Source organism: Phyllopteryx taeniolatus, chromosome 6, assembly GCF_024500385.1.
Source record: "Phyllopteryx taeniolatus isolate TA_2022b chromosome 6, UOR_Ptae_1.2, whole genome shotgun sequence".
Classification (NCBI taxonomy): Eukaryota; Metazoa; Chordata; class Actinopteri; order Syngnathiformes; family Syngnathidae; genus Phyllopteryx; species Phyllopteryx taeniolatus.
This window is the reverse complement of record NC_084507.1, coordinates 18,009,247-18,035,479: the sequence shown is the minus strand read 5'-3', so window position 1 is coordinate 18,035,479 and position 26,233 is coordinate 18,009,247. Positions and strand designations below refer to the sequence as shown.

At 41.3% G+C, this 26,233-nt stretch overlaps 2 protein-coding genes across 5 annotated transcripts in view; one reads left to right on the top strand and one right to left on the bottom strand.

Annotated features, from left to right (window-relative positions):
- Positions 1 to 87: 87 nt before the first annotated feature.
- foxj2 (forkhead box J2) lies at positions 88 to 10,373 on the top strand. Of its 2 annotated transcripts, none has more exons than XM_061775888.1 (10): positions 88 to 240; positions 506 to 832; positions 2,442 to 2,516; positions 2,631 to 2,723; positions 2,876 to 3,001; positions 3,695 to 4,025; positions 5,273 to 5,434; positions 6,190 to 6,291; positions 6,370 to 6,690; positions 9,812 to 10,373. In XM_061775888.1, the coding sequence occupies exons 2-10, from the start codon at positions 515 to 517 to the stop codon at positions 9,922 to 9,924; spliced, it is 1,641 nt and encodes a 546-aa protein (XP_061631872.1). In that variant the 5' UTR covers positions 88 to 240; positions 506 to 514; the 3' UTR covers positions 9,925 to 10,373. The 2 variants fall into 2 exon arrangements, with proteins under 2 accessions (XP_061631872.1, XP_061631871.1); XM_061775887.1 differs by having other exon boundaries at positions 6,370 to 6,705.
- Positions 10,120 to 26,233, bottom strand: part of epn1a (epsin 1a) — a 24,369-nt gene continuing 8,255 nt past the window's right edge. The window contains exons 4-12 of one of the 3 annotated variants that reach the window (XM_061775884.1): positions 22,720 to 22,848; positions 22,223 to 22,343; positions 21,976 to 22,133; positions 21,738 to 21,809; positions 20,034 to 20,117; positions 16,709 to 16,997; positions 13,791 to 13,955; positions 13,384 to 13,626; positions 10,120 to 11,852 (exon numbers count right to left, since the gene is read on the bottom strand). In XM_061775884.1, coding sequence (XP_061631868.1) covers positions 11,392 to 11,852; positions 13,384 to 13,626; positions 13,791 to 13,955; positions 16,709 to 16,997; positions 20,034 to 20,117; positions 21,738 to 21,809; positions 21,976 to 22,133; positions 22,223 to 22,343; positions 22,720 to 22,848 — 1,722 coding nt within the window. In that variant the 3' untranslated portion in view covers positions 10,120 to 11,391. The remainder of the gene's footprint in view (positions 11,853 to 13,383; positions 13,627 to 13,790; positions 13,956 to 16,708; positions 16,998 to 20,033; positions 20,118 to 21,737; positions 21,810 to 21,975; positions 22,134 to 22,222; positions 22,344 to 22,719; positions 22,849 to 26,233) is intronic. The other 2 variants (XM_061775886.1, XM_061775885.1) reach the window with 2 other exon arrangements.

Genomic DNA, 26,233 nt, shown 5'->3' with positions numbered 1-26,233 from the left:
TTGCTGGAGGGAGAGGTCGGCCTTGCACAAGCCTCACAAGCTCGCAGAGGAGGCGTCCAAAAGCGATGATGTCACCCTGGAGGGAGGAGCGGCTGACGTCATTCATGCACAGGAAGAAAAAGGGAGGGGAAGAAAAAAGGAAGCTTTCCCGATAGGTCTCGTTGTGTACAAAGTTCCACAAAACTTTTTTCCGACTCGAGCCCTGGAGGGAATTGCAATGCTGAGGGGGCAGATCTGAAGGTGAGGTGGTGGGAGAGGGTGGGGTTAGTGCTTTTGAAATTGGGCACCACCGGTGACAGCATCAAATAGTAATACTTTTTGAAGGCCTTGGCCCTCGTGTGGCAACCAAAAAGCAAGGACCTCTTATCTCTGTGGAGCAGTCGTTTGTGAAAAGAAGTGTGTATTAAGTGTAATGTGATTGGATCATTTCTGGTGAAGTAAAAGTATGTAGTTGCAAGTCAAGAGTCCACAGTCCATTGAACTAACACCAGTGATTCCTCCTCAGACTCCCAACATGTCCTCCAACCTGGACTCCAGTCTCACCAGCATCGACTGGCTACCCCAACTGGGAGTCAGCAGCCTGCGCTCAAGTAGAGACCGAGGAGCAGAGAGGGAGAAGAGGAGGGACCGAGGAGGGGAGAGGGGGGACTTGTTGGGTTCGGCGCAGGACCCGTCCCTGGCGAACACCAAAGGCAAGCCCCCGCACAGCTATGCCACCCTCATTGCCATGGCCATCACAGCCGCGCCGGAGAGGAAGTTGAGCCTGAATGACATCTACACCTGGATCAGTGACTCCTTTCCTTACTACAGTCGCACAGGCCGCGGATGGAAGGTACCCGACATCCAATTCTCATTTAGTTTGATTTTTGATCCCATTTTACAGTAAGGCTCCCTTATAGAATATAATAAATTAGGGATGGGTGAGTACCACTCCTAAATATCAGTATCGGACTGATACCACCCTTATTTGATGGTATGTGGTACTCGTGAAGGCTGCCGATACTTCCTACGATACCTACAAAAATCTGACATTGAATTAGTCCTCCACACCAGTAGTTGGCGCTATACTGCGGCGGTTTGACACATCGGTGAATCATCCTGTGCTTCAGAAAGAAAGGTCTTTGTTCAAAATTGTCATTATGTTGATAACATTGAATGTATCAAAAGTACTAGTTGTATCGGTAATTGTATCAGTGAGTACTCAAGAGTGAGGTAGTCATACTGCTATTGGTCTGAAAAAAATAAAATAAATGTATCATGCTGTATATATGTTATTGTGTATTTTTACTTTTTATTATGATGTTTAATGTTTTATTCTCTTATTATACTGTCGTTAGTTGACACTGATTGGCTGCGAGAAATCACATGATTCTACCGCTTTCCATTTTGATCAAATATGGTTCCTTGCCCTGTATTGTCACTGTCCATTGAAAAGCATGTAATCTCTCTTTTTTTTTTTTTTTTTTTGTAATTGTTATTTTGTCTTATTTTGTGTGTTGGCTATAAAAGAAAAAGCACACAATGTTTGATGATCCATTTTTCTTAATTGGGTATGGTATTATGCCATCAATAAATGGTGATCATAGTTTACATTTTAAAATAAGGCTCCCTTTTGCAAATTATAAACAGTAATAACACTTTAATAAACCACAAGAGCTGCTATTTAACAGAGTAATTGTATGTTGAGCTCACTCTAGTTGAATTTCTTTTGTCTTTTAAACTGTACAGTTTAAAATGATGCCCTACAGACTGGCTGGCAACCAGTCCAGTGTATACCCCTCGGATAAGCTCCAGCTCACCCGTGACCAAAATGAGGAAAGAAACGCTGTGTAAAATGGATGGATGGATGTTTAAAATGACAATTCACTAAATTGTATAAATTACTCATTTGCAGAATTTCTAACTTCATTTACCAGGTGATTGAAAAGTAACGCCCTATTTTTAAGTGCTTGTAATTTATTTCTGAACTATAATTCTTACAAGAACTGAACATGAGAAGAAAGTGTATTGCATGGAGTTTTATTTAAAATTCGATATGGGCCCCAGCATTAGCCACCAGTTTCTCAAGCCGCCTGGGAACCGCATTAACTGATTTCACAAGGAACTCTTGTGGGATGGAAGACATAACTTCTCGTATTTGCCCTTCAAGTTGTTCCAAAGTCGTTGGTTTGGTAGAATAGACTTGCTACTTTAATCATGGAACATACACCAAAAAAAATGACAAAAATATTACAACATATGAATAAAATTTTAAAATAGGGAGTTACTTTTCAATCACGCTGTATATACACAGAATAAGGAGCTCCTTACGGAATTTTTTTTACCTTTAATTGATTTTAATAATATTTGCTTAGATTGCTCTCTCTCTCAGACACACATACACATAGTGCATTATTGTCTCTTGGTTGAGTTGCATGCTGACGTAATGTTCTTCTTAACAGAACTCCATTCGGCACAATCTGTCCCTTAATAAATGCTTCAGGAAAGTTCCTCGTCCGCACAACGACCCTGGCAAGGTGAATAGTTGAAAACCTCACGATGGGATCTTACATAAGTAACACAAGGTTGCCCCCAAAGTGTTCTTAAATGTTCTTTGGAGTCTACAAAATGTCACATTCTGGCTTTTCCAGGGATCCTACTGGACAATGGATGGCCCTACGGTGTTAAATCAAGGCAGGGCGCCCAAACGCCCCCATCCAGAGGAGGAACAGGAAAGGCGTGATGTGTGTTAATCTTCCAAAATGAGTCTAAACTAATGTGGTCAAGTACAGATGTATAATTTAATAATTGTTCTCTAATTCTGTTTTATTTTATGTTGGTTAGTCTATTGTCACGAATGCTAATTCTACAAACTATTTTTAATTTTATTTTGTAGGTTCCACAAATACTAGCAAGAGGCCACTCTCCTCACCCAGCTTCCCACAAAGAAGGGGGTGTACCTATTGAAAAGTCCCTGCAGCAGCCCCCCCGACCTGCCTCCCTCTCTCCTCCCCCATGCAAGGTAAAAATAACAAACATCCTGACCCTTCATTTGGTAGATGGGCCTTAAGTGGGGACTTACTGTACCTGACGTAAGCCACCTTAACACCACCACTATTACATCGTAATTATAGAAACCATTAGCACTATACAAAAACTCAATATAACAGCACCCAACTGTGCCATGTACATCATATGGAGCAGTTGAGAATCAATATTCATCTCATAACATGACAAAAACAAAACATTGAAAAAAATACATCATACTGATTAGTGATGCTGATTATTAAATGTATTAATGTGTGCAGAGTGTTTTGATAGTCGAACAGTTTTGATCTGACCAACCAATTAGGACAGAAAAATGCCCTTTGTGGGCCAGTTAGGTGGCCCTGTGAGGAAGAAATTGAAATCTGATTGGTTAAACAAACAGTCCCATTGCGAATATAGCGTGAGGTCACATCGGCCAGCACTACTGATTTTTGAAGGCCTTGGGCAGATTTGATTGACATGGTAACACATGGAGACTGAAATCTGATTGGACAAAAAAAAATAAAAATAGAAATCTAACATGTATTGTAGAGAAATGCTACAAAATGAATAGAATAGACTGTTGGAAATAAACTAATCCAATTTAATGGAAAAAATATGAGAATTTAGGTTGGAAATGTTTTGTAGTCCTTTATTTGTACTACTACTACGTGTTGTGTCTTTGCAGCAACCATACACACCAGCTCCCGCTCCCCCCAGACCTAATCCCACTCCCCCTATCCCCCTTCTCTCTGCTGCCAGTGCCTGTCCAACATTCCGTGCCCACTCAGGACCGGAATGTGCTCCGTCTTCCTCTTCTTCCTCTCATCCCAGCTCCTCGGCTCTCGCTTTTTCTTCCCCTTTTCCTTTACCCGTGACCACCCCTTCCTCAGCGGGGTCAGGACACCCCACGGCAGACCCCCCGCTGCGATTCACCTTCGACGAGATGAACTTACCCGACTTGTACGCGTCCTTTAAGTCTCTCTTCAAGAGTATGAGGGAGAGAGGAGGCTCACAAAGTAAGTAGTGACACGCAGCTACGACAATTAGAGTGAAACCCTTATATCGCAGGGGATACATTCCAGACCCACTGTCAATATAGGTGAAATCTGCAATATAGAGAGTCAAGGGAAGCCAAATAAATATATATATTTTTACCCCTTAACATGCTTTAAACATTTTTAAACTTATTAAAACACCCTTTTTACAGTATTCCTTAGTGCTTATTCTCACTCGCTTGTACACTTCTCTAAATAAGCTCCAAAGTGTGTTTGCTTCAAGGTGTTTAATTGTCACTCTCAGTTGAAGTTAACTGTAAAACTGACACATAAAACACTATTTTGTATATTTAAGCACCAAAATGTTGAACCAAACCATATTACTGTATATTAAAAGTCCACTAGCTTAATGCTCAATGTGAAATGCACTAGACGGGCTAATGGAAATCAGCTAATAATAAACCTTCAAACAACTGCTACTTACTGTGTATATGGAGCGGCGGTGCATACAAACAGAGCATACAACAATAGAGAATTAAATGTATATTTAAAAACCAAAATGTTCAACCAACCCATATCATTTCGACTAACGAATGTCCATGAGCTTAATGCTAACATATTGCCAGACACCATAGACAGGCTAACAGAAATTAGCATGTACGGTTATTACAAACCTTCACACAACTGTTACTTTAACACACTCGAAGCAGCAAGACACACAAACAGCACAAACAATAATACACACAATGACGTGGGAATAACGATTACAGTACTGCAAGTGTTGAGTCAGGTACGTTTCTGTCTCCCCTTTCTCTTCTCATACGCTGCAACTCTTCCAGTAGACCTCAGTGCTGCCCAGCATGTCGCGGCACAATGTGGTACTACACTGAAGGCACGGAACTCTAAATTCGGACTTGCTTGTGTACTGTAAAAACCTGTTAAAAAAAGTAAATAAATCTAAAAAAATCTGCGATATAGCAGGTGCGCGAATGATGAAATGTGATTTCGCGGGATTCACTGCACTGCATTAGCGCACAGATTTTTGGGTGGCACCAATATGCAGCACTTGTTATCGCAGATAAGGAAGAGTGCTTTGTCACTCTCTTTTATTTGTATAGTGAACACATTCAAGTGTGTGTGTGTGTGCCACCTCACAGTATGACACACTGATCCACAAATAGAACTCCCACTCGAGTTTCCAAATATGGTTCCTTGTCCGATAAAGGGACTGATCTGACTGACATATTTTTACATTTTTTTTTTAACAGCGGATTCTGCCCCTGTGCCGATGCCGAGCAATGACATCACCCCGCTTCACACCCCGGTTCTCCTGCCCATGTCTCCTCACCATGCAGCACCCCCAGCCCCAACAGTCGCACCACTTGCACCACCTGCGCCCCCAAGCGACTCAGTGCGGGTTACACAACACAGTGAGTCCCCAAATATATTCTCAAGTCACATAAAATGGATGTTTTTCATTTGACTGTTTTATATTCATGGCCTAAAAGTGGTTTTCATACAAAAATTCACGGTAATTTTCACTTTACTACTGCTTCAGCGTATACAGGTTTGTGGTCGACAAAGGTGCTTTCTGACTTATGTACATACAAATTCAGGTCATGTCGCTGCTGTAGGAGAAGAACAGCCGTAAACCGAGGATCCACCGTTTGGCAATTGTTATCATTAAATTAGATTGAATGAAAACATTTTGAGCGCTCAAAAACTTGACTGTAGTAGCAGTCCAGCAGTTGTAGTAGTATTAGTTACATTAATTAGTAGAGTGCGCACCTCCACCAAGGCCAATCAAATTCCAATTGGAATCGGCACTTAGTGTATTTAGAATGTCGGAGAAAGCTGGAGTACCTACACCGAGATTTGAACCCCGAACCTCAAAACTGTGAGGCATACAATGCCGTGAAAAACTATTAGCTTGATTTTCTTGGGATGCTGTTTAGGTGATATGTTGATTGAACAGGTCTGGAGGTAATCAGGCTTGGGTGTGATCTGTGAAAATTGACCAAAAATTGTGATTAGCCACAATGAATTCATGATTTAACAAGGGGGGGCGGGTAATGACTTTTTTGTCAAAAGTTTTTTGTGTAATCCTGAAAACAGTGAAAAAACTTAACTTCATTGGTGGAGTTAAATATGCTTAAACAAATTTCTTTCTTGTGTTTCCCTGTAGCAGTGCCAGCAGACTGGTTCACGAGCACAGACTCGCTGAAGGAGAGCTTCCGCATCGCCAGCAACATTGACTGGGCCAACATTGACCTCTCTGGTCACCCAGGTTTGACCCCGCTAAAGGACCAATCCACTCAAAAAGGAAAATAACAAAGTCAACACTTTCCTTACATTATGTCGTCAGACCTGCTGGAGAGCATGCGCCAAGCCGAGCTTTGTGACTGGGCCCTGGACCCGGCGCTCTTCACTTCCCTGTGTGACTCCCTCAACCGCTTCTTTGCTCAGAAAGGCATGCTGACCTCCGGGAGTCCCTCTCCGCTGGCCCTAGGCGGGCATCACCCCTCGCAGGTGCCACCTTTCTACTTCAACCCGCCCCATCTCGTCGCCCATCCCTCGTCCTTCCACTACGGCCCCGCCAACGGTGTGCTGCCACCACGCAGGCCTCTTCACGCGCAGAGTCACAACCTTCATCGGACCCCCCACACACAACCTGCCAATACAGCTGGTAATGCATCTTCTGGTAAGTAACAACAACAGTGCAATGGTACCTTGACATTCAAATGCATCACAGGTTGGGTATAGCGAAAAAAAATGGAGCAATTAAGGTACTGGAATGCCTACGCATGTGAGCAAGGAGAGCCACAGTCGCCAATGTACTTTGGGCTGTTTATTGAACGGGGACAGTCTAATACACAAACTCAAAATGAAAACACTGGAAAGGAGCTACTGTAGACCACAGCTCACGCCCAGACAGTCGCAGACACCCAGACACACTGAACTATCACGGGACAAGCCAATGCCAGGTCCTGATGTCACTCACTAGGCCACACCCCTTAAAGGCACACATCCTGTACACAGAATCTACAGTATGTACAGTTATTGCACTTTATAAAACTAGTTTATTTCTTTAAATTTTCTTGGATTGGGTTTTAATTTTTTTTTTTTTGGGGGGGGCTGAAACTGGCATTTCAATTAATTGCAATGAGAAAAATATACAATTGATTTATGAATGAATTAAACTTGTAAGGCAAGGTACCACTGTACTGTGCACTACTCTCTCCTGCGTGCTTTTTTTAAATTGCAATTTCTTACCCAACAACAATGCAATAACTGTACAGACCACACTTTTGCATGTTCTCCCCGTGCTTGTGTGGGTTTTCTCCAGGTACTCGATCAGCTTCCTCGCACATTCAAAATACATGCATGTTAGATTCATTGACTTGTCCATGTGTGAATATAAGTGTGAGTGCTTGTTTGTCTATTTGTGCTCTGCAATTGGCTGACGACCAGTCCAGGTTGTACATCTAAGTCAGTGGTGATAGGCTCCAGCATGCACTAGTGGTACGCGGCTCCCACTAGTGTTTCACAAAATCACAGAATGTTCAAATGGTGCATAATGTTACAGTGACAAACTTTTTTTTTTTTATTTCAACAGTTTTTAACATTTGTTAGGACAGATCAATTGTATTTAACTTTTATGTACAATGCATTTACATTTAATCTTTTAGAACTGTTTATTTTCAAACATCTACAGTGGGTACAGAAAGTATTCAGACCCCTTAAAATGTTCACTCTTTGTTATATTGCAGCCATTTGTTAAAATCATTTAAGTTAATTATTTTTCTCAATGTACACACAGCACCCAATGTTGACCGAAAAAAAAACGGAAATGTTTACATTTTTGCAGATTTATTAAAAAAGAAAAAGTGAAATATCACACAGCCATAAGTATTCAGACCCTGTGCTGTGACACTCACATATTTAACTCTGGTGCATTCCATTTCTTCTGATCATCCTTGAGATGGTTCTACACCTTCATTGGAGTCCAGCTGTGTTTCATTATACTGATTGGATTTGATTAGGAAAGCCACATACGTGTTAATAATAAGACCTTACACGTCACAGTGCAGGTCAGAGCAAATGTGAATCATGAGGTCAAAGGAACTGCCTGAAGAGCTCAGAGACAGAATTGTGGCAAGGCACAGCTGTGGCCAAGGTTACAAAAAACATTCTGCTGCACTTTAGGTTCCTAAGAGCACAGTGGCCTCCATAATCCTTAAATGGAAGACGTTTGGGACGACCAGAACCCTTCCTAGAGCTGGCCGTCCGGCCAAACTGAGTCATCGGGGGAGAAGAGCCTTGGTGAGAGAGGTGAAGAGGAAACCCAAAGATCACTGTAGCTGAGCTCCAGCGATGCAGTCTGGAGATGGGAGAAAGTTCTAGAAAGTCAAACATCACTGCACCCCTCGACCAGTCGGGGTTTTATGGCAGAGTGGCCCGACGGAAGCCTCTCCTCAGTTTCAAGACACATGAAAGCCTGCATGGAGTTTGCTAAAAAACACCTGAAGGACTCCAAGATGGTGAGAAATAAGATTCTCTGCTCTGATGAGACCAAGATAGAAGATTTTGGCCTTAATTCTAAGCAGTATGTGTGGAGAAAACCAGGCACTGCTCATCACCTGTCCAATACAGTCCCAACAGTGAAGCATGGTGGTGTCAGCATCTTGCTGTGGGGGTGTTTTTTCAGCTGCAGGGACAGGACGATTGGTTGCAATCGAAGGAAAGATGAATGCGGCCAAGTACAGCGATATCCTGGACGAAAACCTTCTCCAGCGTGCTCAGAACCTCAGACTGGGTCAAAGGTTCACCTTCCCACAAGACAATGACCCTAAGCATATAGCTAAAATAATGAAGGAGTGGTTTCAGAACAACTCCGTGACTGTTCTTGAATGGTCTTCCTAAAAAGACTCATGGCTGTATTAGCTCAAAAGGGTGCTTCTACTAAATACTGAGCAAAGGGTCTGAATACTTATGGCTGATTTTAGCAAATGGCTGTAATATAACAAAGAGTGAAAAATTTAAGGGGCTCTGAATACTTCCCATATCCACTGTATATGTGCAATTTTTAACATCTATGTGCAGTACGTTTTAATATAATCATTAGTTTTTATCTTCCTATATCAAAGCACAATGTTCATGTTCAAAATGTACATGATGTTAGTGGCTTACAATAATTTTAATATAGAAAAAAAAAAAACATCTTGTTTTTACTGAACATTTGACCCTAAAACGCTACTGTATTTGAATGTTGGTCATTATGGAGGTACTTGGAGAGCCAAGTAGTTTATTAAGTGGTACTGTAAAAAGTTAGAGAACAACTACGATATAAAATGTATGGATGTATCATTTCATTTTATTTATAAACTGGATGAAAAACAAATCTTTGGACAGAAATATTTCAAGTAAAAAAATCTGATTGGATATATTGGTAATACAATTTTAAGGGAGGTTGTAATTATCATTACAACCATTTTTTTTCAACATGAAACATTTGTTTTTATGTCTTGTAAAATATAAATGTTCGAAAATGGGGTTATTATTTTTTTAATTTCACTGTATTTTGACAATTGCCTTATACAGTAGAGGAGGAGCACTTGTTGCTAGGGAGATCATCATTTGTGCACCAATGTGGAGGAGGAAAAAACCAAATAAAAATACTAATAATAAAAACAAACAAACCCATCAGTCACCCTTAGAAGGCCGATACCTCACATATTGTAATACACCAGCAAAATCTGCTGAGTTAGGAGAGCTAATCTGATGGTGAACATGTTTGTGTGCCTAAGGTGCTGTGCAGCCACACGCTACGGCACCACGACCGCGTCCTCCTTTCAAGAGTCTCCACAGCAATAGCGAGGAGATCCAGGATGACTTTGACTGGGATTCTCTACTGGTCTGAATAACATGACATCGGCAACCAGAAGAGAAGTGAACTGTTGATCCAACCAATTTTTCCTCGCCGTTTTCTTATGAATCGTCTTTGAAACTGTCATGTCAATTCATATGCATGACTAACTGCTTCTTGCTGCATGTATTCTGCAAATAATCACTGGTGTGTATTTTTGTGTTGGATTTAAAAAGCAATTTGATCAAGGAAAATAAAATATACATTTATTCTTGTCACATTATTGTACTCTGCAGCAGTAAAAATTGCAAATAGGATAAAGACAAAGTACAGCACAAGCATGAAACCAGCCAAAACCCCACATCCTGTTTGCTTTTTGTTTTTAAACATCTTTTTCATTTAGTCAAATGTGAATGTTCACAGGCAACAGCACACGATTACCCAAGTATAAGATTTTTTTTTCTTCTCGATATAAAATCTGTAAATTAAAAGAACAGCATGGAGCATGTTGTCAAGTCTGTGTTGTTTTTGTCGTCTTGCGGCACTCATTCATTTTACCGTCTATTCCCAACACCACAGCAGGGCAAACCACAAGGACAGCGCAGCTCTCGGGAGACGTACAAACGGGACTGAAATGTTGTCGATTATCAAACATGAAATCTGATTGGCAGCCAAAATATGCGACCATTATTAATAATAATACCTCATTTGAAATTCCAACATTGCAAAGTAGTAATACAGGTTAGTCTTTAAAATCAAAATGCATGGATGCAATTTTTTTTCTGTGGAGTCACTGAAACAGGACAGAAAGAACAAGAAAGAAAATGGTGACATTGAAAACACATACACAGAAAGGCATTGGAAATATTTGAGACTTGCACAAATAAGCTTTTGTCATCTCTCATCATGTCATTTTCCATATCAGTCACAGATCAGTTCCAATCCAGCTTCCACAGCAATTAGGAAATAATAAAAATAAGCATTTTATTTTATATATGGCATGATCACATTTGATTTTCCTTAATTGTTACCAAAAAGTGGAAAAATACAATAAATTAGGCTTAAATTAATTGAAATGATTTGACCACATTGAATCTGAATAGTTTTTTTCTTCAGTCCATGTGCAGTTTGTTAAAAATCATTCTTCATGCACGCTTTTCCTCTCACAGGTTCAGAGTTAGTCGAGAGAGGCAAGGAAGAGAAGGCAGAGTTTCTCCCTTCGGTTTGTTATTTGTCCTTGGTGACGGCCGCTTTTTCTCTTTCTGTGCGCAAATGTTAGACGCGAGCACGTCACACGGAGCATGAAGACGACAAAATAAATAGATCTCTATTTCCCAGTGAAACCCCCCCACCCCACACACACAAAATAACCCCTTTTGAAATGAATGTGGTAAAATGAGTCCTCAGTGAAATGCTTTTGGACAAACGAAAATCAGATTTTCTTTTAAATATGTGGACATTGGTGTGTGTTGTATAAAAAGGGAGCAGCAGGTTATGACAGAGGATGTTCAAAATGTGTCCTCAAAGAAGAAATGGATTGGTGCTGGCTCCCGTCGTTCCTGCGCCCCCCACCGCGCCCCCAGCACCCATCACTCCTCCCGCTCTGCTGGGCCCACCCAAAATCAGCTGAGGCGGCGCGACCCCTCCGGGACCCAGCATACCGGAAGTGGGCGGCGCCATTGGGGAGAGCCCGCTGTAGGTCATGGTCATGGGGCTGGCCTGCATCATGCCCAGGCCCATTCCCGGGTGGCCCACGCTCATCGGTCCCAGGCCCATACCGGGGGACGCCATGCCCAGCAGGGGGTTGGGAGGAACAGGACTGGTGCGAAGGCTGCTCAGGCCCAGTGACGATGGCTGAGGTGAAACAGAGGTCATGGAAGGAGCCACGCCGAAAGGGTTGGAGGAGGCCGGGCTTGGAGAAACCCCGCGGCTGGAGATGGTACTGCCCGGGGTCACAGCCATGCCGGGTGCTGGGGAGGAGCCTGAGTGCAAAAATGGAAACACTGTGAAAACGTCTTGCACACAAGTAATCCTGAACCTTGACTTACAAGGTCCACTGCGAGGAAACCAGCGTGAATACAGAGCTGCCAACCTATAGAAATTCACTTCCAGAACAGCTTCGTCCAAATTTGTCTGAATGTCCATATTTTAAAAAGGTTTTCCAAGAACATTACTGTGGGACAGTTATTGCAGTATATTATGTAATAGGGAAAAAATTATTCTGCATACTATTCAATTGCACAACATAATCATTCATCTGTAATCGTTAATAAATTATGTCGTCAATATTTGTTATATTAATGTTTTTATTGCATCAACCTTGTAATGGCGGACACAGTTGCAGCCTGAATCAAAGTATATGAGATTTTGACATCCTATAGTCAAAAATAACTTTCTATGGATTCATTCTCCTTTACCAATTCTGTTTTCAACCTTGGTTTAAAAAAACAAAAAAAAACAAAAGTCATAATAAATCAGATTAATCAGATCTCAAATGTCAAAACTCAGCACTCTATTTTGCAAACAAAGAAATAACTTGCTGATATATTGAATTGGATAGTTTATGTATGGACAAAAGTTTAGATTTCTAAGTTTGTGAATGTAGTTGTACAGATGTCTTCTTTTGTTTGTTATTTCCTATATCCAGTATTGCTACTGATATCATGGAAATTTCCACATTATGGGACTAATAAAGGTTATCTTATCGTATATGACAAATATTTATGATTAATAGTAATATACTTTTAACCTGACGCCGTTCTCAGATGACATCTCCAGTGACGTATTAATTCATTTCCTGTTCAGAGGCCGTGAATTACTTTACATTTACATCCAGAGGCGTATTAATTGGCTTGTTAGTTTGTTGTTTAAAATGGTTTACTATCTCCTATAATGCGGTTCCAGCCAGACCTACAGTATGTGACAAGTGTACTGTATCACCCAATCACGTATTTCGGTGTTTTCCGACTTCATGACATAGCAATTAGCATCATGCATTTCAGTCTTTTCTAACCACTCCTCACCCTCCCTTTGTGATAACGTAAACGACTTGTGTTTAATAAGAATGCTAAGAAGTGTAGTTTATGCACTGCCATAGAGACGATGATTAGTGACTTACAATGAGTTGACATCAGACGCAAAGATAACTTTTGCCTTGGTGGCTTGGCAGTTGGGGAGGCGTAAAAAAATAGCATACCCCAAAGCAGCTTTTTTGTGTTATTTTTTAAATACAGTGTTTATTTCATAAAATTCATTTATGAAACTTTCGTCATGGTGGCCGGCCACAACGCCACACTGGCTGGTAATGTTGGAAGCTGGGTTTTCCCCCCCAATATCGGGAACAATCAGTGTTACAGCCATAACAAGTCAGCGTTCAGTGAATTCTGTAACAAAATACAGACGTTCCGTAACATTTGGCAGCTCTGTGAATAGATAGAGGTATACTGGTTTGGGATCTGAAGCGCACTCGTAACACAATTTTTGCTGAAGCGTCAATTGGGGGCTGTAGATCACCTGTGTTCTGGAGGAAGGGGTTGTGCGCCGACGACGAGGAGATGGAAGGAGGTGGCGGCTGTTTGGGTTTTGGTTTGGACGACACTAGCGAGTCCAGATCAACCAGAGCTGCGTTGGGCCCGAGGAACGACTCGGGAGTCTTGCGAACAGGTAGAGAAGAGCCGAGGGAGGAGAGGTCAAAGGGTATGGGCGAGCCTGTGCTGTTGCAGGCTGTGGCTGAGGACCCTCGTCGCTCAGGGTCTCCTACGAAATAGAGAGCGCAAAATCGACTGGTGTACAAAAACAAGAATCTAACCACGTGTGCTTGAAGGGGATGAAATGTTGGACAAAGACAACTACACCGTGTGTGTATATAACTTATGCGAGTACCACCAGTTCCTACATGTGACTGATGGGTGTGAATGTACCTGTGCCGTTAGTGTGTTTGGCGGAGTCACTCCAGATGTCGGGGGTGATTGGGTCAGAGGCAGGGACGGGCACATCCTTCGCCCAGGGGTCTACTGCCCCCCCTGAGGAGGAAGTGCTGGGTGGCACTGTGGGGCCCCAGGGGTCGACACTGGGGGGTGTCACAGCTACAGGGGGCAAGGGGGGAGATGTATGGGGGGAGGGGAGGGTTAACACAACACTTTACAGATACAAATTAGGGCTGGGAGATTAATAGATTAATTCAAGTTTAAGTCAGGATACTCCCCCCCATTTTACCAGTTTGTAAAGTTTAAAACGCATGCCCACTGACGTGCACTTCTTACACTAGCATGGCTAGTTAAAAAAAGCTCCGTGTTGCCAACTCGGCAACAAATTTCCCAAAAAGCCACTAGCCACTTTAATTCTCACAAAGAAACGGACAACGTGGGTGGAATTGTTTTCATATTACTTCCGGATGACAGGCAATTACGGAGGCACTCACTGAACATTACAGAAGATATGGTGTAGATTTAATACATTTCAAAAGCAGTGATTTGTTGATATGTTGGAAAATGTTGACTTCCAAACTGCAACTATTTTGCAGAGTTTGCCCTGACTCAGTTGTACAACTCTACCTGAGAAAAAAATAAGAGAGAACTGGAGGGATTGCAGTAAACAGACATTGGGCCCAATCAATCCAAGCAGTGTGGTGACTCATTTTATGATATTAAAATGTTGAACATTTAAATTGTTCATTTATTAAAGATTGTGTCTACATATCGTCGCAGGCGGGAGGAAACCAAAACTACATTTTTTCCCTAAATCAATACGATCGGTCTTTCCCCATGTCGTCTGTTGTTTTGTTATTAACCAAAAATGCTGAAAATAGCTTGAGAGCAAATATTAACTCTCTCGGCCACTTCAACTGTCATCTAACACCACTTCTTCCTTACTCCACGGGAGCCTCGTGGCATTATGTCTCCTCAAGATTAAGTCTGTTATTTTTAGACAATGGAGTAAAAACAGGTTTGATACATTTGAGTACTAATGTTTTGTTAAAAATTAACAGTTGTAATGCTTCGTTGTAGAGGGAACGGCATCCGCCACAAAGGTAAATGTACGTGCAGATTAATGTATGCCGATGTACTAAAGCCTTTTCTCGGTCTAGGGTACAGTGCAAACTCAGACGATGTGCATGGGTGGCAGAGATGACGTGCCCGTACCATTTTAATTTATCACAGTGTAAGAAATTTGCCACTTTCGTGTGAATTAAATTGGCGATTGAACATGATTTTGGGGTGGTGTTGTGCTGATATGGGTGTGCAACATTATATTATAGCAATATGAGGTATAATTAGGGTTGGGCATCGAGAATCGAGAACTGATTGGAGCCGGGACTAACGTTCCAGTTCTCCAGGAACCGTCCAAATTAAAACATTTCGGTTCCCAGTTTCGATGCCTACAGTCCGCCCACCACGAAGAAGAAGTGGCGAAAAGCAAAGAAAAGCGGCGAAAAGCAACAAAGAAGAACGAAGACATGCTTGTGCCCAACGGTGGCGGCTAACAAATGTGTCTTAACTTTTTTTTTTAAATAATGACCAGTTGCCTCAGTGCAACACTTGGAATAAGATTATATTGTGCAAAGGAGGCTTTCACGATGTGCAGCGTCTGACGCGCTCCGAGCTTCAGCCCACACCACGCGGAGCTTCAGTGAAAAATACAAATAAATAAAATCACCGGTGCCATGTGAAGTTACTTTCCGTGCCAAAATGCTGAGTTCCGGTGCGTACCCTTCAAAATAAAAGGCTACAAGCTTAAAACAGGAAGTCAAGTTAAAGTTTGCACATTTAAACCATTTGACGTGATGACACAGTCCTAAATAACCATTTTAACAATGCTAAATTTAACTTTCAGCTGAAACATAAATTCATGAATATTAAGTCAATTGGATTAGTTCCACACACGTTTCCTTTTAGTTCATAGGTTTGATATTGATACTGGTTATAAAGAACCTCGAGTCTAATGTTCATTTTAGTCTATGCTGCGGGCTGCTAAGAAAATGGATGTTCATAATTTGGACAACCTTTATTTAAACCCATGCAAATTTTTTGACCCAGCCCAATAAAATAATCAGAATCAAGAATCGTTTGGAACCGGAATCGCTCAAATTCAAACGATGCCAAACCCTAAGTATAATACCAACTTGAACGATGCGGACTTTGGTAACTCAAGCATGATGGCGTTTTTTAGTAGGGATTTTGGAGATGCAAGGATTCTGCCCAACATTGACGATATACAGTATGTATTGACAAACTGAGATTTTTATTTTTTTTTCCAAGGCACTAATTTTCTTAATGCCTGTAAAATAATGTATTTCTGCGGAAGTTAACTTAAGTTAAGGCCGCGGGGGGGGGGGGACTTACATTTGTTTGGTATCAGGACAAATAAAGCAAATCCCACGAAGAAAAAAACCCACAAAATTTGTTTTGAATAATAATCATTGTCGTTTGCTTTTACTGTAAACTTCACAAAGAAATCTGAGACTTTATGTTAACACCATATCGCCCAGCCCTGGTACAAATCCACAGTAAGGAGGAAGCAGGGAGCTGGTTTCCTAAACAGAGGCTCTCATCTGACACTGGCGGTCAGCCATTTTGCCTATTCTCATCTTTGCGCAGGTTGCAGTTTCATGCATAAAAACATGAAAGCACTCTGCTTGAGGAAACAGCCAGTCAATCCTCAGTAGAAACGAGGATTTACATCCTGCTTTTGACACATAAGGAGAATGAATTTAACAAGCATGCTTTCCTCCACATTAACCTGAAAGCATGTGAGTCAATGAGAAGAAATGGCAGCATGCTAACAACATGGGTGCTGTGTGGTCATGACAGGGATGGTGAGCAAAGTCGGTGTTGCCTACCTGAGCTTCCCCAGGGGTCCACGTTGTTAACTCTGTTGGACGTCTCTCCCCAGGGGTCGGGAGGATGAGCTACAGATGGCGGCGGCGCCCCTCCGCCCCAGGGGTCGGCGCTGGTTGGGGAAGCAGGCGATGCCACCCCCCATGGGTCTGTGGCGGTCGCGCCCCACGGGCCCGAAGTGGCAATGGGAAGGGTTGGCGGAGGGGAGGGGCCAGCGGAGCCCACGGCCGCCGGGACGGCGGCAGCAGGGGTCCCCCAGGGGTCCGCAGCACTCAGCTCCATTAGAGCACTCTGTCAAGCAAAGAAAGTAGCATGGAATCTTCATCAATATTATTAAGACAGTATATTCATTGCCATATAATATGCAACATATTAATCTGTTTTTGTTTAGATTCGATTTTGAATTTAAATCCCTCCTCAAGGCTGATCTTTGTTTTGTTTGGTTCATGTGTGAACTTCAGATCTATTAATTACCTATTCTTTTTTGCAAACGTAAAGAGTAACCTTCCAAATTATTACTTCAGTCAGTTTTTTTTGAATAAATGAATGTCAAAAGCACCAAAATATAAAATAGGAATATGCAAATTCAAATATTGCCCAACAATATAACTTTAAAACAAGATTTTTTAAATATATATTCATATATATGAAAATATAATGTGTGAAAACCTTGTGAAGACTTACAGAAAACATTTGACCTCTGTCATTGCCAACAAAGGGTATATAAAGTATTGAGAAGAAATTTTGTTATTGACCAAATTCTTATTTTCCACCATAATTTGCTAATAAATTCTTCATAAATCAGAATTTTCTTTTCTCATTTTGTCTCTCATAGGTGAGGTATACCTATAATGAAAATGACGGACCTCTCTCATCTTTTTAAGTGTGAGAAATTGCACATTTGGTGGCTGACTAAATACTTTTTTGCCCAATTGTATGTATATATAAACTCAGGATAAAGCACATTTTGTTTGAACCCACCCACTTTTCAAGTGAGCAAAAGTATTGGAATGTGAATGATGGGTGTTTCTAGTTGCTCAGGTGTTGCCTTTTAGATTGATTGCTTAAACATTAGATAGTGCTTGTTTTGGCTTTCACCTGTGACAACTGCATTTGCTCTTAAGCAAACATGAAGACCAAACCATTTTGAAGCTGAAAAGAGGGAATATTGATCAGATCAGATTGCACAAACATTGGGCATAGCCAATACAACAATTTGGAATGTCCTAAAAAAGAAAGAAACTACTGGTGTACTGAGCAACAGACATAGAACAGGTCGGCCAAGGTTATCAACAGCAGGTGATGACAGAAACATTGTGAGAGCTGTGAAGAAACGCCCAAAGACAACAGTCAGTGACATCACTGCCAACCTCCAAAGGGCAGAAGTGAAGGTATCACAATCCACTGTTCGAAGAAGACTTCGAGAGAAGCAATATACAGGCCATACCACAAGACGCAAACCACTCATGAGGAAAAAGAATTGGAAGGCCAGATTGGATTTTGCAAAGTAGTACAGAGATGAGCCACAAACGTTTTACGGACTAATGAGACCAAGATTAACCTCTACCAAAGTGATGGAAAGGCCAAAGTATGGAGAAAGAAAGGATCTGCTTTGCATAGATTTTTTTTCCATAATAAATGAAACCACCATTTAAAACAGCATTTTAAGATAATTTGGCTTATATTTGTCTGATATTTACATTTATTTTGATGATCTTAAAGGGGAAACTGCAAAAATATAAGAATTTGAGAAAGGGGCCAGTACTTTTTCACAGCACTGTACTTTGAGGAAAGGCGGTATTTCATAAGCATTGGAAGTTTTGAATAGAATTGAATAGCAATGACATATAGAGTTTGTCAAGGGTGAGTCCTTGGACCCCTTACGTTCAGCCTGTATATGCTACCTTTGCAGAAAGGTAATGTTGAATATCATAGCAATGCAGGTAACACACAGTTATACATATCTAGCAGGGTCCCCAGATAACTACAGTATAATTGAGGTGTTGTGTCATTGTCTAAAACAAATAATTCAGGGACCAAAATTTCCTTTGATTAAACCACAACAAAACTGAGGTAATTGTTTTTGGCAGTAAAATGAAAGAGGATTGCTGTCAGTAAACAAATCGAGTCACTGTCTTTAAAAGGCAAAAAGACCAAGTCCACAACCTTGTTGTGCTGATAGATTTGGATCTGACTTTCAGCAATCACATCAAACCAATCACTAAATTAGCCTTCTACCAGCTGAAGAACATATCCAGACAGAGTGAAGGGTTGCATGTTCCAAGCAGATCAGGAGAAGCTCATCCATGCTTTTACCTCCATTACACTGGACAATTGTAATGGTCGTCTGACTGGACCCCCAGAAAAGAGTATTAAACAGCTACAGCTCATTCAGAACACTGCAGCTCGGGTATTGACCAAATAAAGCGATTAGAGCATATTACTCCAATTCTAAAGTCTTTAAACAGTCTCCCAGTAACCTATAGAATACACTTTAAAGTTCTGCTACTGGTCTATAAATCATTGAATGGCTTTGGTCCTGAATGTTAAAGAAATGCAAATGGAATATAAAGATCTACAGAATCAGGTCAGATAGTAGAGCCCAGAGTTAAAAGCAAACATGGTGAAGCAACATTTAGCTTTTATGCTGCACACACATGGAATAAGTTGCCAACAGTCAGCCCGAAGTGTGAATGTTTTCAAGTCCAGTTAAAAACTATTCTTTATTTTTCTTCCCATGCTGACGATTGAGCTCTCTTAAAGCATTTTTTAATATTTTACTTGCACTGTACATTCTTTTAACATTTGTTATTAAGCAGCATTAAGCATTTTTTATTTCTGTACTTTGTTTTTAAATGTCTTTTGCTCTTTTTAAAAATGTTTTTTTTTTTACTTTTTAATCATGTAAAGCACATTAAGTTCCCTTGTGTATGAAATGCACTATATAAATAAAGCTGCCTTGCCTCTCATGAACATTGTTTGTTTATTTGTGCCCTGCGATTTGCTGGCGACCAGTTCGGGGTGTAACCCGCCTCTCTCCCAAAGATACCTGGGATAGGCTCCAGCACGCCCGCGACCATTGTGAGGCTAAAGCGGTACAGACAATGGATGGATATTTTAAAATTCTTTTGCCGGCCAACTAAACGTGTAGACAGCAAACATAAATGGTAAATGGATTGTAATTTATCTAAACCTCATGGTGCCCAAAGCGCTTTACAAAGCCTCACATTCACCCATTCACCAGATAAACAACCATCAAGAACAACTTGTATATCAGAGTTGGAGACAGCAGATGATGCTGTGAGAAGGACACAAACATAAACACACCTCTTCTGGCTTCGCCTTCTCCCTCTTGCTCTCTTCGATGGCCATCTGCAGTCGCAAATCGTCGCCTCTGCGCAGTCGTTCCTCCTGCCAATCACACACATAGTGACGTGAGTAAAGTCTTATACATAACTTATTAACAATAAGAATCTTTTAGAGTCAAGAGTGCTTTAGAAAACGCCCCAAGGGTAAAATGAAATCAATTGCAGGTCTGTTATGTAGGAATAGTTGAGATGGATATCAACCTCATATACAGTATCGACAAATTGCTTCTACACACATCAGAGGTTCTTCCATCCATCCATTTTCTGAGCCGCTTCTCCTCTCTAGGGTCGCGGGCGTGCTGGAGCCTATCCCAGCTGTCATCGGGCAGGAGGCGGGGTACACCCTGAACTGGTTGCCAGCCAATCGCAGGGCACATAGAAACAAACAACCATTCGCACTCACAGTCATGCCTACGGCAATTTAGAGTATCCAATTAATGCATGTTTTTGGGATGTGGGAGGAAACCGGAGTGCCCGGAGAAAACCCACGCAGGCACGGGGAGAACATGCAAACTCCACACAGGCGAGGCCTGGGATTGAACCCGGGTCCTCAGAACTGTGAGGCTGACGCTCTAACCAGTCGGCCACCGTGCCGCCCAGAGGTTCTTTAATTATTTTTTTTTCTTCAAAAGACTCATGACGTCTGTTCACAAGAACAAGCACATGCTGACCCAAGTGACTGCCAGTTTGAAGTCCTACGTGAACAGCACTTTGCAGGGTAATCATCAACTGGAGGGCAGTTTTGGATGAAACATGCCATGGAACTAACCAAACAAAGGATTGGCGTATACTATATACAGATCTTTGAATGCCATTTTATCTTATCTAAGGACTGAAGAACAAATCTGCTGTACATTTTGTGTTATAAGGAAGCAACACAGGAAAATAACAGAAGTGAGGTGTCAGTAGGAGGGATTTCAATTTAAGCCCACAGTTCAGTGCATGAGGAAAGAAGAATCAACGTTTGTACACTGCTCAGGGTTAAAGATGGTATTGAAAAGATATTCAGCATGCAAATTTCACAATTAAATGTACGATTAATTAGATTTAAATAATTAAACACATGATGACCACCTACAAGTTACATATATGTGTGTGCTTGGTCCTTTTCAATCAAACTTTAGCCCCTTTCCCCCTAAGTGTGGTTTGTTTGGTCAGGTGTGACAGTAATGAACTTTAGTTATGGATCAAAATGAACAGTTTCAAATGAACTCTGGCAACTGGCAAATGAACAGTTGGTGTCTTTACTGCGTGATAGTGATGTAATTACAGGTTGCATGTAAACAGATAAGACTTAATGTACACGCCCATATACCAAACCAACTCCCTGTTCATATTCTCTTGACCAATAAAGAGAAGACGAGCTATGTCAAGTGGTTTGTTATGATGCATTTTGGTTTGTGGATTTTTTTTTTTTTTTTCTCCATTTTTTTTTTCTGTGTCAAAAGAAACCAGACCGGGGGAGAAATGGACCAAACTGATGTGGACCCAAGAAAGCTAATTATAGGTGTGAAAGCACCCCTAAAAGTATTACTGCAGTCTTAAAATGACACGTGACAAATAATAATACATTTGTCGTCTTGATTGGACAATGCTGTAAATTCTAGCTGACAGAAAGACAAGATGGCTTCACAACCGGCTTGGCACGCAGACTGCCCCTAACCTCTTGGAGCATCTCTTTGCTGAGTGTGATTGCATAGCGGATCTCTGCGTCCTCCAGAGGGTCCTTGCTAGTCTGGGGGAGGTCAGGGGTCACATGGTGAGAGCAAGGCTAGGTGTACGTGTCGCTTAACATCACTGAATGTTCATCTGTATACACAGCGCTTCATGGCATAGAGTGAAACTGCAAATCAAATTCACATTAGTTTATTTTCTCCGTTCGGCTGTCTTGTGTTGCCTACCTGCTCGGCCTCTTCTTTACTCATTGCCAAAGCCAGCTGGAGCTGCAGGTCCTCCTCTCCAGAGCTCTGCGGCCATGCCTGCTCAGGATCAGCGCCTCCAGAGTGAGAACCCAGCGACAGGCTGCCCCCCAGGTTGGGCGCAGAGGGCGCAGAAGAAGCTGGAACACAATGTGAATGAACGTATGCAGGGATGAGTGTGTTTGTGGAGTGGTGAGATCACCGATTGGACAAAAACTAACAGACTCACCACTGGAGGTCTGTGCCATCTTCTCTTTGGTTTTGAGGGCGTGGATCCTCTCCTCTCTTAGTCTCTCTTCATCTTTCAGTAGGGTCACCAGCTGTTTGGCTTTCTCACGCACATTCACACCCTGGAAAAATCATTACAAAAATATGTATCCAAAGCTTCTTATACAGCTGTACCTTGATTTACAGGTGCCCCAACTTCGTTTTTTTGAATTGCAAGTGGTTGCTTGGTCGATTTTGATTTGCGTTGTGAGCCAAAATTCAAAGTACTGTACAAGCAAGCCTTCGATACTCTGCCACTCGAGCAAAACAAAGAGAAAATGGCGCAATACAGGTACTGTAATTCCCTTGCTTATGGGCAAGGAAAGCCACAGTCGCCGGTTGACTTTCATCCATGTATTGAAGGGGACAAACAGTCAAACACACAAACACGAAATGAGAACACTTGCAAGGATGCTCAGAGGCTCACACTGATCTATAAGCGGCCATGTGTCTGCATACCTGGTCTTTGCCGTCCCTGTCCATGTACTGGAAATCCTTAAGAGTCTGGACTGCGTAAATGTTCTCTCGGCACTGCTGGGCGACCCGCTCAGAACCCGTTTTGATCAGATATTCCATAAGGGTCATGGCCTGGCAGACATGAACATAATAGGTTAAAAAAAGTTCAGGGTGTACCCCCGCCTCTCGCCCGTAGATAGCTGGGATAGACTCCAGCACGCCCGCGACCCTAGCGAGGATAAGCGGAACGGAAGATGAATGAATGAAAGATACCAATTAAATGCGGAATAAACAGTTTGTGTTACAGCCTAACTAAAGGGTAGATCTCAGCTGCTTTCTTTTGTATCGTTTTTCTGGACACTACTCCTGTTATCAGAATCATCTTTATTTGCCAGGTTTGTCCAAAAAAAACACACAAGGAATTTGTCTCCGGTAGGTGGAGCCGCTCTAGTACGACAACAGACAGGCAATTGACAGAGAACACTTTTGAGACATAAAGACATTGAGAAAAACAGTCACTGTGCAATAAAGGGTTGCTAGTTATCTGGTAATGCCGGTACAATTTTTAAAATTTATATATTTGATTTTTTGACAATTGTGGAAAAACATGCAGAGTCCTCTAGCACTTAGAGTAGTTTGAATGACTAATATAGCAATAGTCCATTGCATTGACCATTGTGCAAAGGGTGCTGAGACTCCAAGGAGTGTATGCAGTTTAAAGTGACTAGTACCGCGATAATATGGGACAATGTTGATTGTGCAAGTGTTGCAGATACTCTTCAATCAGTGTGCAAGTGGGGAAGATGCTACTCTGGCATGAGTGGCCAGTATTGGTCAACAACAGATATGCAAATAGTGCAGCGTGGCGAGACTACTACAGTGAGTGCACAAGTATGTATAATTGGCCCAACAGAAATGTGACAACAAACTCATGACAAAAAAATTGGCAGCATGTTGCAATGGAATTGTAGGTTAGCTGTTTAAGAAGTTGATTGCAAGAGGGAAGAAGCTGTTGGAATGTCTGCTAGTTCTAGTTTGCATTGATCGGTAGCGCCTACCTGAGGAAAGGATTTATAGTGCTATTTGTATGTACTGCATAGAATAAATCAACTTTTTGTCTGCTTTTTCACTAACTGTAGTTGTCTCCCAAGTTAGCAGACATCAGAATGTTTTTTGACAAGGTTCTTCCTACAATGTTGAAATGCTCAGCAACTGTTGCTTCTGTATGCTCACTCTGTAAACTACGTCGTAAGTTTGTTAAAACCAGAAGTTCAAATACACTATATAAAAATCTACTTTTTTCTCACTGTCTGACAGGAAACATTTCCCGTTTAGGGAAATTGGATTACCAGAATTATTTCTATCTGCCAAATGCCAGAATAAGGAGAGAATGATTTGTTTGTTTGTTTTGTTTTTTGACAATTTTTCATTACTTTCTTTCAAAGTCAAAAGTTTAAGTACATTTCATTGGTATTTGGTACCATTGTATTTAAACTGAATGGCTTGTGTGATACATTTTGGATACCCTTCCACAAACTTATGATAATATTTGGGGGGAAATTTTGGCCCATACATACAAAACTGAGCCAGGTTTGTATGCCACCTTGCTCACTCATGCCTTTTCTTGTATGCCCATTCATTTTTAATAGGACTGAGATCAGGGCTCTGTGATGGCCACTCCAAAACACTGACTTTGTTATCCGTAAGCCACTTTGTAAGCAGTCTGGCAGAGGGTTGACGCTTGGTCATGAAACCTCTTATCCAATGTGGCTAAATAGAATAAAAATCTCCTAGCCACACTTGTGTGTAGTTAGCCAAAAAAATCACGTGTTTATGTGGCTAAACCTTTAGCCACACTTAGCCAGTCCTCATCACTGAGAAGCCGATAATCCTTAATGATGTGGGCCCAATTAAAATTACCTAGTCATCAATCAGGAGTAGGGCTGAACGATATGGGAAAATACTCTTAATTAAAAGAAATGCATGATTCTTTAGTATGACCAATACGACATTGGATATAGCCAAAAAATAATCAACTCTTTCCTGTAGGCCAGGCCTAAATGTTATGAATTGATATGAATAACAAATCTTTATTTTAGTATTGAAGTGTAAAAAGGAAAACCTTCCATCACAGTAGAATATTGACTTATTTATTCAACTTCATGCCTTGTAAAAATGTAATACTGTATAATGATGCTCTTGTCAGTAGCAGTAGCACTGTTGTCAGTGTCAGCCGAGTATGGCGACAAAGTGGAGAGTAACAAGTGACACTTTCATCACCAAGATGGGAGTATAAAAGCGGTTCAAATGTTAAACTGTATTAAATGTTGATTCATGTTCTTATCAATTACAGTGTAAGTGTTAAACTGATTCACTTATTTGATAATCCTCAAGAAGGATCTTAAGGACTTTACATAGAATTTTAAAATTCTAACTTTTTAGTTGAAGATAATATTCTACATCTCTGGTGGTAAATAGTAGGCTAACATTAGCTGTCATCTCATTGTAAAAAACATTCACACAGTTCACACAAGGCAGAAGGCGCATGCTCACTTTCATCAGGAAGGGCTTTTGAGTTTTGACGCAGGCAATTTTGACTTGCCATTGTGGCAAACTTAGGCAATATTCACGTTGCCACATCCTGGTTAAATTAGCCATAGGCAAGGTAGCGAACAGGCAGCGCAAACCATGGTCTGGGAGTATGCTTCGGGTCTTTGTGTTTTTGAAAGACCCATTTGCACCCAAGCTTTACTGTACTTTACTGTAGCTTCCTGGCTGATGTTTTGAGATGTTGCTTCAGTATTACCACATACTGTTCTTTCTTCATGACGACATCTATTTTGTGAAGTGCACCAGTCCCTACTGTGGCACAACATGCTGGCCCCCACCCCACATATTTCACATTTAGGATGGTGTTCTCAGGCTTGCAAGCATAACCTTTTTTCATTCCAACATAACTATGCTAAGGCCAAAGAGTTCAATTTTAGTTTCAGTAGACCACAGCACATCTCCAAAAAGTAAGGTCTTGGCCCCTGTTTGCATTTGCAAATCGTAATCTGGTTTCTTATGTTTCATTTGGAGCAGTTGCTTCTTCCTGGTAGAATGGCCTTTTAGCCCATGTCGGTATGGTACTCGTTTCACTGTGGATAATGAGACGCTCATACCAGCTTCAGCCAGCATCTCCACAAGGTCTTTTACTATTGTTCTTGGGTTGATATGCACATTTTGGACAAAGCATATTCATCTCTGGGGAACAGAACCAGTCTCCTTTCCTGAGCGTTACTATGATTTGACATTCCCATTGTGTTTTTACTTTCGTATCATCACTGATAAACTGGGGTACCTTCAGGCATCTGGAAATTCCACCCAAAGGATGAGCATGACACGTGCATGTCCACAATTCTCTTCATGATATATATATATATATTTGAGATTTCTTTTGAATTTTCCGTGAAGTTACATAAATAAGCAATATGTTTCTGGTGTGCCTTCAAATAAATCCAAAGGTGTCTCTAAT